The sequence below is a fragment of the Globicephala melas genome, chromosome 6 (assembly GCF_963455315.2).
Source record: "Globicephala melas chromosome 6, mGloMel1.2, whole genome shotgun sequence".
NCBI classification, from domain to species: domain Eukaryota; kingdom Metazoa; phylum Chordata; class Mammalia; order Artiodactyla; family Delphinidae; genus Globicephala; species Globicephala melas.
Window position 1 is genome coordinate 75,399,716 of NC_083319.1, and position 13,237 is coordinate 75,412,952.

General features: G+C 46.7%; 1 protein-coding gene across 3 annotated transcripts in view; it reads right to left on the reverse strand.

Moving 5' to 3' along the window:
- Nucleotides 1–13,237, reverse strand: part of MOB3B (MOB kinase activator 3B) — a 238,870-nt gene that overhangs the window by 58,367 nt on the left and 167,266 nt on the right. For all 3 annotated transcript variants that reach the window (XR_009564354.1, XR_009564355.1, XM_030830344.2), the window contains exon 3: nucleotides 8,155–8,357. Coding sequence is in view for 1 of the 3 variants with exons in the window: in XM_030830344.2 (XP_030686204.1) it covers nucleotides 8,155–8,357 (203 nt within the window). In the remaining 2 variants the exon portion in view is untranslated. The remainder of the gene's footprint in view (nucleotides 1–8,154; nucleotides 8,358–13,237) is intronic.

A 13,237-nucleotide genomic window follows, 5' to 3' on the forward strand; every position in this document is an offset into this window, starting at 1 on the left:
TTTAGCCCATGTGATTGTGCACATCCGCCTCCAACTACATTCACAGAAGGGATGCACCAACGCTAGCCTGTTCCTCTGAGCATCTCTGTCACCTGCGGACCGCCTTGCTCCTCTGAGCATCTCTGTCACCTGTGGACCACCTTGTTCCTTTAAGCATCTCTGTCACCACAGCTCTGAGAAGGGGGAGGAGAGGGCACGGCCAGAGACGGGAAAGAGCTCACTCAAAACCCTTGGTCCTGGGCACACAGGCCACTTGTCATGTTTAGCTTTGGTCTTTGTTGGTAAGGCCTTTTAAAGCATAAGGTTTGATTTTTCTGATTATTATAAAAGTGATGCATGTTTGTTACAGAAAACTTGAAAAGTCCTAGTAGACACATATACAAAAGTATCACCCAAGAGAGTACTCTTGACTCTTTTTGCCATATTTCCTTTCTCTATGATTAGATGATTCTAGTAGACATACTAATAGACAGACATATGATTAGAGTGATTTTCCAATACGGTTTTGAATCTTGTTTTTATTACTTAATATTATGTGTTGTGATTTTCCCATGGGCATCGTATTCAACTCTAATTGATTATATTTTAGGCCCTGAAATAGAGCAGACCACATCTTGCCCCTGACCCAGTTAAAAAACAAAACCAAACCAAAAACCAAAACCCCAAAACCAACCATCTCCCATCGTACAAACCAGAAGCGAAAGCTCACTGGACATCAGCAAAAGATGAATAAGTAGAACTCACAAAGACATGCAGCTGACTTTGCTCCATTCCCGCTAAGGCAGCACAATGCCGTTCATTGAAAATAATCCCACATTCCTTTGCTATTTTTCAAACTGACTCTTTAAAATATGTCTGCCAAAGCTCCTAAAATGGTCTCTGGCAGGCTCTCCCATTCAGCGCTGGGCGTTTCGGTTGCCCTGAACAACCACCCCCAGCTGATGCCATGCTGGAGACAGACAGACAGATACACACACACGCACCACCTCACTTGACAAAGTCCCACGAATGCAAACTCAAGTCCAGCGACCCTCTGTGCCAGGTATACCCACTCTGCTGGCGTGGTGGGCTTTAATTCATGAAACTTCACTAAGCAAAAAGGAAAGTCACCTTGGACCAAAGACAATAAGGCTGTTGACATCCCGTGTCAAAGATCATAGTCTCAGTAAGTCAAGCCGGGGGGGACTTTTGATACGATCTCGTTCATATGTGGAAGACTGAGGTCCAGAGATATTAAGTGCCTTGCTCAGCATCAGACAACGAATGTGGTAACATAATAGTGGAAGCATCCTTGCAAAGGCCAAACTGCCAGGCTTCAGACTCCCAGGCTGAAGCTCTTTCTTCTTCAATGCCTGGGTCCATGTTGGAACCATCTGGCTGAAAGTGAAAGAACCCGCCTGACAAGAAGCAGCCCAGAGGCCTTTGCACAGATGGTGTTTCAAAAGAAAAGATCCTTTCAAAAGCCCCACAATGGCTCTTCATTGCTGGCTATTTGGGGGAGCAGCTCTGGCTCATGTGACAGGCTCTGCTTCTTTTCACCGTCCTGACCTGATCTGGCCAATCCTGGCTACTGCACTCACCCAAGCAGCTCCAAGGGAAGCGTGGGCACGACCTGGCCACCTCATACGGGAACGCAAGGTCATCACATGCCTGGGCTTAGATGGGCTGTGCTGGGTCTTTATGAGACAAGGCTTTCCAAGTCTTTGGTCTGCAAACTGTTGTTCATCCATCTGGCCCTGAAGTACCCATTTTTGAAGCAGTGGTTTTGGTGCTGAAGCCTAAGATCATTTGGTGGGTGAACCTCAGTCATTAGCCAGCAGGCACTGCCTACAAACTGGGGGGTGGGGGTGGGGGAAGCTTGGGCGTGATAACATGGCAGTAACGAGAATAACGAGGGAGGTTGAGAAACTGCCCACCACACCTGTTTGAAGTAAAGGTAATAAGTGTGGGGAACAAAGGAAACAATTTACGTGAAGAATGTAAGGGAACACCTGGAACTCAAGAAATGGAGCTATCGTTTATTTCCACAGCCACATGGTAAAAACTCAGTGATGGGGTGTCATACAGGGAAGTGGGAGGGCTGAGGAGTGAAGATGAATGAGGCTGAGTTACTTGTCTTTCCGTGAAGCCCTCCCGTATGAGGAGTCTCACTTCCTTCCCATCTCCCTCTCCAAGGCTTCTTTCTTCCTTACCCCATGCAGCAGTGGGGAGTGTACGGCTGGGGCCAGGGTGGAGGCACGGAGGGAAAACTCAAAATCCAGAAACACATCACAGAGCTGAACAGTGTTGTCCCCGCTTTGTTCCACAGATCACAATCTCCATAAGATGTCAATGAGTGATGACAAAAGAAAAAAGATTTCAGCAGCTAAATGGGGGGCAGGGGGCGCTACACAAAACAGAACCAGTTTCTTCACTGGATGACTTCGCAAGGCCTTTGATCTCCGATTGTCCGTCGTGAGTCTTCAGGGGTGGAGATGATGTGGCATTTCGAAAACTCATTTGATCAGGAAAAGAAAAACTTGTTTTCACTGATTATTACTCGGGACTGACATTTTGAGGAATACTCTTGGCCAGTGCTGGTCCTTAGATCTTTCTTCTCTGCTTTACTTTCCCACCTCACTGAGCTGACCCCACCCCCCATCCCAGAGACTAAGAAGGGATGATGTGCTAACAATAGTAATTTTCAAATTTGAGAGTAATTGTCATCTAGAGTCGCGCCCCTCAGAGAGTGGTCTGGGAACCAGCAACATTGACATCACCTGGGAGCAAAATGAATTGCGCTGCAATCAGGGGTACCGGATCCGAATCTACAGTTTGGCGAGATGCCGAGGTAATTCATATGCACGCTGAAGTTTGCGATGCAGACCGAGGGTGCTTGGTACTGGGCACTAATCTCAATAATTCTGATTTGGGGTATCCAAATCAGATACCAATCAGGCCCGGGTACGCACATTTTAAAATACCACTTCCAGGACATTCTGATGCAGCTTGGTGTGTGGACCCCTAATGAGAAACACTGACTTAATTAAAAAGCTCCTATGGCCCAAGTGCCCTGCTATAGGGTAACCGAACAGCCCTGTGCTGCAGCACCTCTCCAAGCTAGGTGATGGTATAATCACTTTCGTTGTTAGAAATAAGGAAATGGATCCCTGGAGAGAGAAGGTGAAACTGCTGGGCCAAGGTCACCCAGGGGTCAGCAGGTGCCTTAGGGTGAACAAGGACTCTCCTGTCTTTCCTCCCCTGCCTCGCCAGGCTCCCTCGTCTTCCTCCTCCCTCATCTGCTCTGTATTTGCCAGCTTCTGTGTCGCTAACAGCCTTCTGAATCTGCTTTTGTTTTCAGTGAAAGGCTAACAAAATACTGCTGCTCTCTGTGCTTGCTAATGATAATCCTGATTAGCTCCATTCTGTCAGCTGACTCCCAGGCTGCCCAGGGCCAACAGCAGCCTGCTTATTCAATCAGGGCCTGGCCCATTTGCTAATTATCATTTGGGCTCGTTTTCTCCAACTGTGAACTTGCTCGAGTTCAAGTCATCTTCAGCTGTTGCATTTACATGAAAAATAGATCATTTGTCACGTCTATGCCTGTCAATGCTCCAGCCTCCCCCTCGCTGTTGGAGACCAAATGAAATCATGTATTTCTCTGGGTTCCCAGGCTGCTGCTGACCAGCAGGTCCCAACGGGAGCCATGAGGCAAACCCTGTGGACAGATGGACGTGCTGACCTTCCTCACTGGGCTGCCAGGGTGACCTCTTCCCAGCTTCTGAATTCCAAGCTGTATTTCCCCTCAGAGGCCTGATAGGGTGACCAACTGTCCCCCTTTGCCAGGGACAGAGTTTTCCCAAGACATGGGATTCTTTTGTGCTAAATCTGGGAGGCTTGGTCACTGTACACCTGGTCCACCAGGACACAGTGTGAGAGCATCCAGCATCCTCCTAGGTGATATATTTGGAATCTGGATCAGGGAACTGACGGAGCTGGGGTCCCAGCTTTCTCTGTCAGGTCTGAGGCTGCACCCCTTTACTGCTCTGCACCTTATTTTGCTTTTAATCTCTACTGCTAATCCGCTAGCACGAAGCTTTATTTCCAACTGTGGATAAGTGGAGGTCTGCAGGCATGTTCTGAGATGAGGGTGGCACCAAAGAAGGAATGACTAGTGTGTAATCCCTTTGAATGGGGATCATCCTCAAAGTACTCTTCCGGATTCAAAAACACACTAAGCATTTATTAGGTGCTTGGCAACACAGGCAATACAAGCGTATGTCCCGTTTACTCCCAGCCCTCAAAGAGTTGACAATCCTGTGGGAGACACTAATACAAATACAATGAACTATATCTGCTACAAGACTACCTAGGGGATCCCCAAGATGGCAAAAGGCCATGGGAGCTGGGGAAGGGAGAATTAGGGTACCTCTGCTTACTATATGACAGCCACTGTACATGCGTTATCTCATTTAACAGCCAACACTTCTTAAGCACCTATCGTGTGACTAACCCATTTAGTTTTTACAATTCTATTATTATACCTATTCTACAAATGAGTAAAATGAGGCTTTGGAAAACCATGCTTGAAATTGCGAGTTAGTGAATGAAGGGTCCAGGGTTTGAACCCAGAGAGTCTGAGCCTTGTGGTAAGCACTGTCTGAGACTGAATCTCCTACCCCTGTGGGGTGCTGTACCCTCAACACAACCAGTGCGTTGGGCACTCAGCCAACATCAGACAAAAGTAACAGGGCCGGCTGAGGAGCATGGCTGTGCGTGGCGGGAACATGGCGGAGAGAAACATGAGGGGGGGCTTCTGCATCCTACACTGCGGAATCCCGAGGCATGACATCGGGAATGTCCCACTGGAGGTGTGGCGACTCTGGAGCTGCTGAGGAAACTGGCCTGACAAGTGCTGCCCTTCTGACCCCTAGCTGCATTAGATTCTAAAGAAGGTACTAGAACATGAAGCCAAATGCCTGACTTTCATCATCCTTCAAGGACCAAAGATGAGTGACAGTCATTATTTTATATTTTTTTAGACTGCATTTGTCAATTCTCAAAAGCTTATCCTTCTTATACAATTAGAACATCTGAGCAACTTGCCTTGCATATATAGGGTACTTGATATATGCAAATCAAATACATATGTATTGATTTGATATAACAGGACTGATTTTAATACTACAGCATTGCAATAGTAGACTTGGAAGTTAGGTATTCCAGCACTTTCAATATTCTTAGTGGACATTGAACTGTGGTAAGATAATGACTGTCTTCGGAAACATTCTCAATCTTTTTCTGTTACTTTATAGGTATTGATTTGTGTAAAATGAATACATAATTTCAGACAGTTAAGCATTAAAAGCACTTGTTATTAATATGTACAAGCATTGAAATGAATCTCCCTGTAATTAAAATGAACAAAACATAAAAGTAGGCTGTTTCAAGCAAAATTTAAAGAACTATAAGCTTCTGGGAAAAAAATTGATATCCCTTCTTGCTCACACCTACTGTTAATAATTCCTGGTTAATCCAATCATAGTTTGTTCCCCATTCCCCAAAATAGGCTCTTATCTCTTGATAGAGTAAATGGGTTGTTCCAGCCCTTTCTGTGACTCAGACTTCAAGTCAGTTCCCGACACTGCCAGGTGTTAGAATCCCTGGGGCCCTTCTTCAGTTGTAGAGAATACAGTTGACCCTTGAACAACGTGGGGGTAAGGGGCCCCGAACCCCCATGCCATTGACAATCTGAGTATAATTTATAGTTGGGCCCTCCATGACTGAGTTTCCTCTGTATCTATGGGTCCGCATCCACAGATTCAACTAACCTTGGATGCAGTATACAGCGTATAAGTGGACCTGTGCAGTTCAAACCCATGTTGTTCAAGGGTCCGCTGTAACTGAGAGTGCTCTGATGGCAAAGGAAGGCTTTATCTACTTGTTAACTTACACTCGGCTTTGTCCTCCAATGGCCTTCATGCTTCCGTACGTAGATAAGAAATTAACATTCAGCTCTCTCCATCAGATGTTTCTGCTCCTTTAACTCAGAGAAACCCAAACTTGAGTGCTGAGGAGAGCCTCTTCCTTCCAGTGGACCTTTAGGGAAGGTGTCCCCCCTCCACCTGAACATGTCAACTGAAAGCAACTGAACCAAACTCCCCAGAAGGAGACCCATGTTCTCCTGGAGATCAGAGTGTTTGCTCCACCCTCTTCATTCACCTGCCCCTATCCACTCTGTCCTTAACATTTTCTGAAATTAGCTTTATCAACTCCTTTCAGGCCTTTAACTCCCTTTTGCTGTTTGCACAACCTTTTCTGTTTACCCACAACAGCCTTTATACAAGACAAATGAGCAAAACCTCACCATGATTATGTTCTAGTTTCTTTCCACACTACTCGTCCAACTGAATTCAGAGACAACTTAGTTCTTGCCAAGAGCTTTCTAGAAAGTGGTTGTGAAAGAAAATGAAGAAAATAAATGCTTTAGCCAATGATACATCTCACTTGTACCCAGCGAGTCTTGCTTTGTTCCACAACTCTTGAGTGACACACAGAAAAAATGGTTTTATTGCCATGTATTCGCAAAGCGTAATTATAGATTTCAAGTTGAGAAACTCTAAAGGTGATATGTAAAATTCCCCAACATCTTCTTTGCCAGATACAGGCACTCTACTGTAATTAAACATGTCTTTTGGTTTTTGCGTTTTGATTCTTGAATGCCCCTTCCAGGGCTAACCAATTTCTAGAGATAGTAGACAACTCATCCTTGAGCTGTTTACTCACCAATCAACACAAACCAACCAATCCAGAACCCACTTTCCCAACCACCTCTGCTATGGCCTCTTAGGGCTAAAATCCCTTTGGCCTATTCACCATAGCACCAGGTGATCAGCTAGGGGTAGCCCCCCTGCCCCAGAACCTGCTGAAATTACTCAAATTAGTCCATGTTTAGCCTTCTTACCCTGCCTCGCCCATTCCTTCCCAGGGAAACCACAAGAAAGGCTCCTGCCCGTGTTGTCCCTGACTAGTCTGCGTCCTTCCCCATGTGGTCCTCATACCGTGGTATACCCCCTTCTCTCGGGATCTGTCAGTAAAACAAACTATCTTTTCAATGGCAGTCATGTCTTTTTTTTTTTTAATTAGTTTTTATTGAGTAGAGCTGCTTTGGCAGTCATCTCTTGACCTGTTGGCCTCACCATACATAAACAATTTAGAAAACCTATATTTTAAAAACATGTACTTCAAGAGAAAGGAAGACAGGCTAGCAAAAGACCGGTCTGGCCCCGGTGCTCAGGCCGTTGTTCAAATGGAGTTGGATGAAATTTAGTTGTTCTGTCAGTTATATTTAGCAAAACTGCCACTTTTAACTGTTTCAGGAAAAAAGCATGATTTTACGATAAAGCACTGATTATACTGGATAAGACGGTACTAGATAGAGTTGCTAGGGAGAGCTGTGATGAGGGTACCATAGTATGATATATGTCACAAAAGATGTAGGGTTTCTAGGGGCCCTTGACTTCCAAAGCACAGTTTGAGTCCTACTGTAAAGATAGTCTATAAAGAAAATGAAAGGACTCCCCACTCACTTAAACAATAATAGTAAAGTTTTTTTAACCAAGTGTTCTAGACTCTCATATATTCCATTAAAACTGCATTGCAGGAGATTCAGTATGAAAAGCAAAGTCCCCATGATACTGTATTCTCATCTCGGGCTCACCTCTCTCTATATCTCTGGAGTAAAAGCTACTCAAAAATAGTTTAACTTGACTTTATGTATCTAGAAGGTGCCTCCCAGTAGGTACTGAATATTTATTCACTGACTGAAGAAACATTTCTTACTTTCTTTGGAAAACAGTGTAAGAGATGACATAGAGCTCAAAGATGCCCATTTAAGGGGTTAAGTGAATAGGTGACTGGTTTTGGAGCTGAGAATTAAAGCTACTTCCTCCGGCCCAAACCATGACAACCCCAGGGAGAAATGTAAGACCTCCGTTTGATGGCCGCGCACATCTTGGCATCTCCTGCCCTTTAGCTGGCCTCTAACTCCTGTCCAATTCTGCAATCCTCTGGTTAGGAGCTGGCCATCAGTTTGCACGGGCGAGGCAGTGTTCTGTGACAAGTGGCTGAGCTCCTGGGGTGACCTGGGTGCCGCCACTGCACAGTGACACTTACCAAGGGCTCCAGCTCCTTGCGGTCTATGAGGTTCATCTCAGTGACGAAGTAATAGAAGTGTTTGTAGCAGGTGTTGACGTGGGCCTCCGCGCCCATCACAATGACCCGGTCAAAGTGGTGGATGTAGACGTGTACGAAGACCCGGAAGAGGCGACACAGGATCTTCTTGCAGATCTGCAGGAAGTTCTTTGGGAAGGGAACACCTAGAGAAAGGGAAAAAGGGAACAAAACCATGATGGGGAAGCTCTGGCAGGCCCTGAGCACACGTGTGAGGCTGGAGAACAGTCCTGGACCCGGGCTTCTGGGCCAGCCTGCAAATGCCCAGCTGCATTGGACATTGTCTGAAAAAGTGGCTAAAATGGTGTTAAATTCAAACACCAACAACCACGAAAAGACCAAAAAAATGAACAAAGAGGGCCAGGTTTGTTTCTTTGGTTATATCTTTTTTGGTGCAGATAAACGCACAGAAATATTTATTTTTAGATAGAAACAGGCACTCTCGCTTCTTGCTTTTTTACTTTTCCCACTTTTTAGAGCCCAGGGAAGTTCCTTTTCCTCTTATCTCTAATGTAAGAAAACTGGTAGAAGGAGGGCGATGATCCAGGGAGACTGGCACTCCTTGACACAGAGTAATAGGGAGCAGTGAGGACTGCAGCAAATTAGAAAGCCGTTTCTCATCAAAGGAAGCAGCCGCTGCACAACTCAGTCAGTGGTGGCCAGATGGCGACAGAGGTCTGGGGCTAGGAGATCTGGTTTTGCAAGATGATTCAGAAATCTGGGGTTCTATATGAACTATCTGGAGTTCTTTTTTTTTTTTTTTTTTGCAGTACACGGGCCTCTCACTGTTGTGGCCTCTCCCGTTGCGGAGCACAGGCTCCGGACGCGCAGGCTCAGAGGCTATGGCTCACGGGCCCAGCCGCTCCACGTCACATGGGATCTTCCCGGACCGGGGCACGAACCCGTGTCCCCTGCATCGGCAGGCGGACTCTCAACCACTGTGCCACCAGGGAAGCCCTGGAGTTCTATTTTTAAAATGATAGCAATTAACCTGACATTTAAAAAAGAAAAAATACAGCAGGTCAAAACAAAACATCTTCCTAGGATAACTCGGCCTGCAGACTACCAGTTTGCAAATTCGGATCCAAACGTTTTCTGAGATACACTGTTTCTGAGGTGCGCAAATGCAACAAAACTTCATGGAAACTTTGCATTATACTTATTGTCCCCTCATCTCCTTGAGGGAAGGTAAGAGTTGGGGGTTGTTTTTCATAACACAGACTGGGTGAGGGGGCAGAGGAATCTCCCAGATTTCCTGTCTGATGACCACTACTCCCAGCTTGGTCAGAGCAACAAATAGGAGAATCCCAAGCCCACTTCCTTTCTGCCTCTCAGACACGGCTTAAACTCCTGGTCTTTACTCTGTTCTTAAGTAGTGACGTCATGGATTCCAAAGTTAAATACCTTTGAATTCCTATTCCGCTCCTTTTCCAGCCGTAGGACCACAGACAAGTTATTTACCCTCTCTGAGCTTCAGTTTCTCCATATGTAGGATGCAAGTAAAATTGCCAATTGTCCTGAGGATTAGAAGTGACACCCCTGTGACTTTTGTTTTTTTGTCAGTTAAGGAGGAGTCAAAACAAGGCCTTTTTTGCATGGCCAGGAGTGTCAGCATGACTAAAACCCTCCTACAGCGCCCAGGACAGAGTAAGCGCTTGCTAAAGGGAATGACACCTCCCCGGCCCCCGCTCTCTGCTTTGTAGATCTGGAACATCTAGCCGTTGTTATAAGGCAAGTAATTACCCTTATCAGGAAAAGGCAGACATGACCACCAGCCTCTTGGCAGAATTGCAGAGCTGCGCTCAGGGCATGTCCCTGGTCCCCAGCAAGCCTGGAGTTTTGCTGTCCATGCCTCCACAGGGTCCCAGTGGCAGCTGTCTGGTGAGAGACACTCTGTAACGGGATCACCTGGGACACCGAGGACAGGATGAGCGACGGAACACAGCTGGCAGCTGGCAGAGGCAGGAATCTGCCTCCCCAGGGTCCGGCACTGATATTGGCTTTTCTTCCAAAACAAAGTGGCAACATATCAAATGAACCCAGGGAGAGACTTGGGCACAGCTTGGCAGCTGGCTGTCTGGGCAACAGATGCTGGGGGTTGGGGGTGGGGTGATGTAAAGCTGGCCAAAGGTGGAGGGCAGCTCCCCCCAGAGCGGATAGGTGTTTTCTCTGCTGAAGGAGGGGCCAGTGAAAACCACTGCTGCCAGCCTGGGAGACGGTCTAGAGGCTTCAAAGAAGCCTGAGATCCAGAGGTGATGGAATCCCCCATTATCCATATTCAAGTGTTGATTATGTTCCCATCAGAAGGGGAGTCCTGGAACCACACGGACACAACAGCAGAGGTTGACATGTGTTACTTTTGCAACCTGTCCGTGATGTAGGTTTTACTAGTCCTGTATCACAGATGAATTAACGCCAAGCACAGATTAACTTGCTCCAGGCCACTTAGGTAAACAGTGGCAGGGCTGGGATTTGGACCAAGTCAGCCTGATTCTAAAATCTAACAGATCTGGTTATGTTTGGAGTGTGACTCTCTCTGCCAAGGATAAAAGCACAGCTTATTGCTAAATGCAACGAGGCATCTAAAGATTACTCTTTGGTGGCACAGAAACATAATTTTAAAAAAGGAAAGGGGTGAGGAGGGAAGGGTGAGAAAAGTCCAAACCCTTGGGAGCCACAGATCCGAGGTACTAAGCGGTCAGCTAATACTCTGAGGCCCCCAAGCAGAGATGTGTTTTCTCTGCTGGTGCCTTAGACCATGGACCTGGGACTAGGGGTAAAAGCCAACATTTACTGAGCGTGTAACAAGTCTAGGTACTATTATTGTTTCCATCTCATAAATGAGGAAACAGACTCAGAAAATTAAGTAGCTTACCCGGGTCACGCAGCTGGCAAATGGTAGAGGGGTTTGGACCCAGGATTGTCTAACTCCAAAGCCCATGAGTACCCGCTACTCTGAAATCTGGAGATGTTGCTCTGGGACTCTGCACACACTTCCAGCTCCCAAGCCCTTCCTTCCTGGGTGGCCTGAATCCCCCCAGGGGCGTTCACCTTTCACGTCACCAGCTGCTAGGGGACACCGGGGTGGGGGGTTTCAGCTGTGCCATTTCGTCTGCTTGACCTTTAAAGCCAGTGCCCACACCCCACACACGCTGACTGAAGGTAAGGCAAGATCTTGGACACACCAAGGATGTTCATGGCATTTGTTGGGTCCCTCTAGAGTGTCCCCAATCTGCATCCCCCCCTACCCCTCAAGTCCCTACGTCTGATCAGCTTTGAGCTCTTGGCTCTGCCCTCCATTCCACACCTGGTCTCTGGCCTTGCCTTTGACCTTGAACTTGGTTTGTTCTTGCCCCTCGCATGATCTTCACGGTATAGAGAAGAGCTGGTTTCAGAGTCTGGAAGACCTAGATTAAAATCCTAGCCCTGTAACTTACTAGCTGTGTAGGCAAGTGACTAGATCACTCTATTTCATTACAAAATGGAGAAAAACATTTACTCTCTAGGGTTCTTATAATAGTATCTGTAATGTGTCTGGCACGTGGTGGGAACTTTGAGATGAAGTCCTACTTTTGTTATTTCCCACTTGAACTCCTTGGGTAGGTAGGACCCCAGCCTCAGATCTCTTGTCTCTGGCTGCTAAGTTGGCCTTGACTCTTCCACCATCCCCTTCCTTACATGTAATTCATTCTTCAAAGGTGAACATTGCAGGGCTTCCCTGGTGGCGCAGTGGTTGAGAGTCCACCTGCCAATGCAGGGGACACGGGTTCGTGCCCCGGTCCGGGAAGATCCCACATGCCGCAGAGCAGCTGGGCCCATGAGCCATGGCCGCTGAGCCTGCGTGTCCGGAGCTTGTGCTCCGCAACGGGAGAGGCCACAACCGTGAGAGGTCCGCGTACCGCAAAAAAAAAAAAAAAGTGAACATTGCAAATGGTTCAAGTAAGGACATGCTCAGCATGCACCACAGTCACCCCCAGGCCAACTTGGGAAGCTGAGAAGTCCTAGGCTGGATTTGTAGGGAGCCTAAGAACCCCGGTGGGTTCTCTGCTAAGCCAGAGATAAAATCGCAGCTCATAGAGTGTGGGGTTAAGAATAAGACAGCTATGTGGCATTTGGGAAATTCATTCAATACTATTGATGGTTCAGGGTCCAATTCTACAGTTTGTATACTATCTTAGCCCTTTTCTCCCTTTCTCTCCTGCCTTCCAAGCGTTCAGATTTGTGTGTGTGTGTGAAAACTTTAAATAAACCATCAGAAGGTGGGAAGTGGAAGAGATCACCCCTCTGGATGTCCACCACTTTGGTGGACCCTGGAACTCTCATCCTGTGTAACTGGCCTCAGGGAAGCAAGACAGGGTAAGACTCAGTGCTGATCTACTTCTTTCCCTGACAGGCTCCAGAGGGACCAGTTCATGAAAATTAATTTATCTGAGGGTTTCTTGTCTTCATGGTGCCGGTAAGAAGTATCTAATCTCCATTAAATAGCCACAGAAAAATGAACCCTGAGAGAGGCCAGATATGTGTATGTGTGATGTCATTTATTCCCAGTGAAATCCTGAGCACTGATATTATTTTATTTATTTATTTATTTATTTTTTAATGTAACTGTGGCTTAGTTCAGCTAAAGTGTTTGCCCGTCCCCACAGATAAAAGGACGTAGAGTAGAGGTTTGGCTCCGACAACTCAGGCCCTTTCTTTGGCGTCCTGCAGTTACAGCTCCATGGCGCAGCAAACCTCACTGTTAAGATGACCATTTTTTGACCTCCACTGAGCTCAGTACCTGGCTTGCAGAAGAAGCTCAAAAAAATGTTTGCTTGTTTTCGATAAATCCAGGCTAACAGTAGGAAGAACGATAGGCTAATGAACCATCTCAAACGGACACTGGACTTGTTATCATGGCAGCCTGAACCTGAGGAGAACATGCAAGGCTCTGGGCAGAGGGCAGCCTATGTGTTCCGAGGGGCACCAATGACGCAGCTCAGGACTGTATCCAACCCCGTCCTTTTGTCCCTTCTGTTTCTTTGAA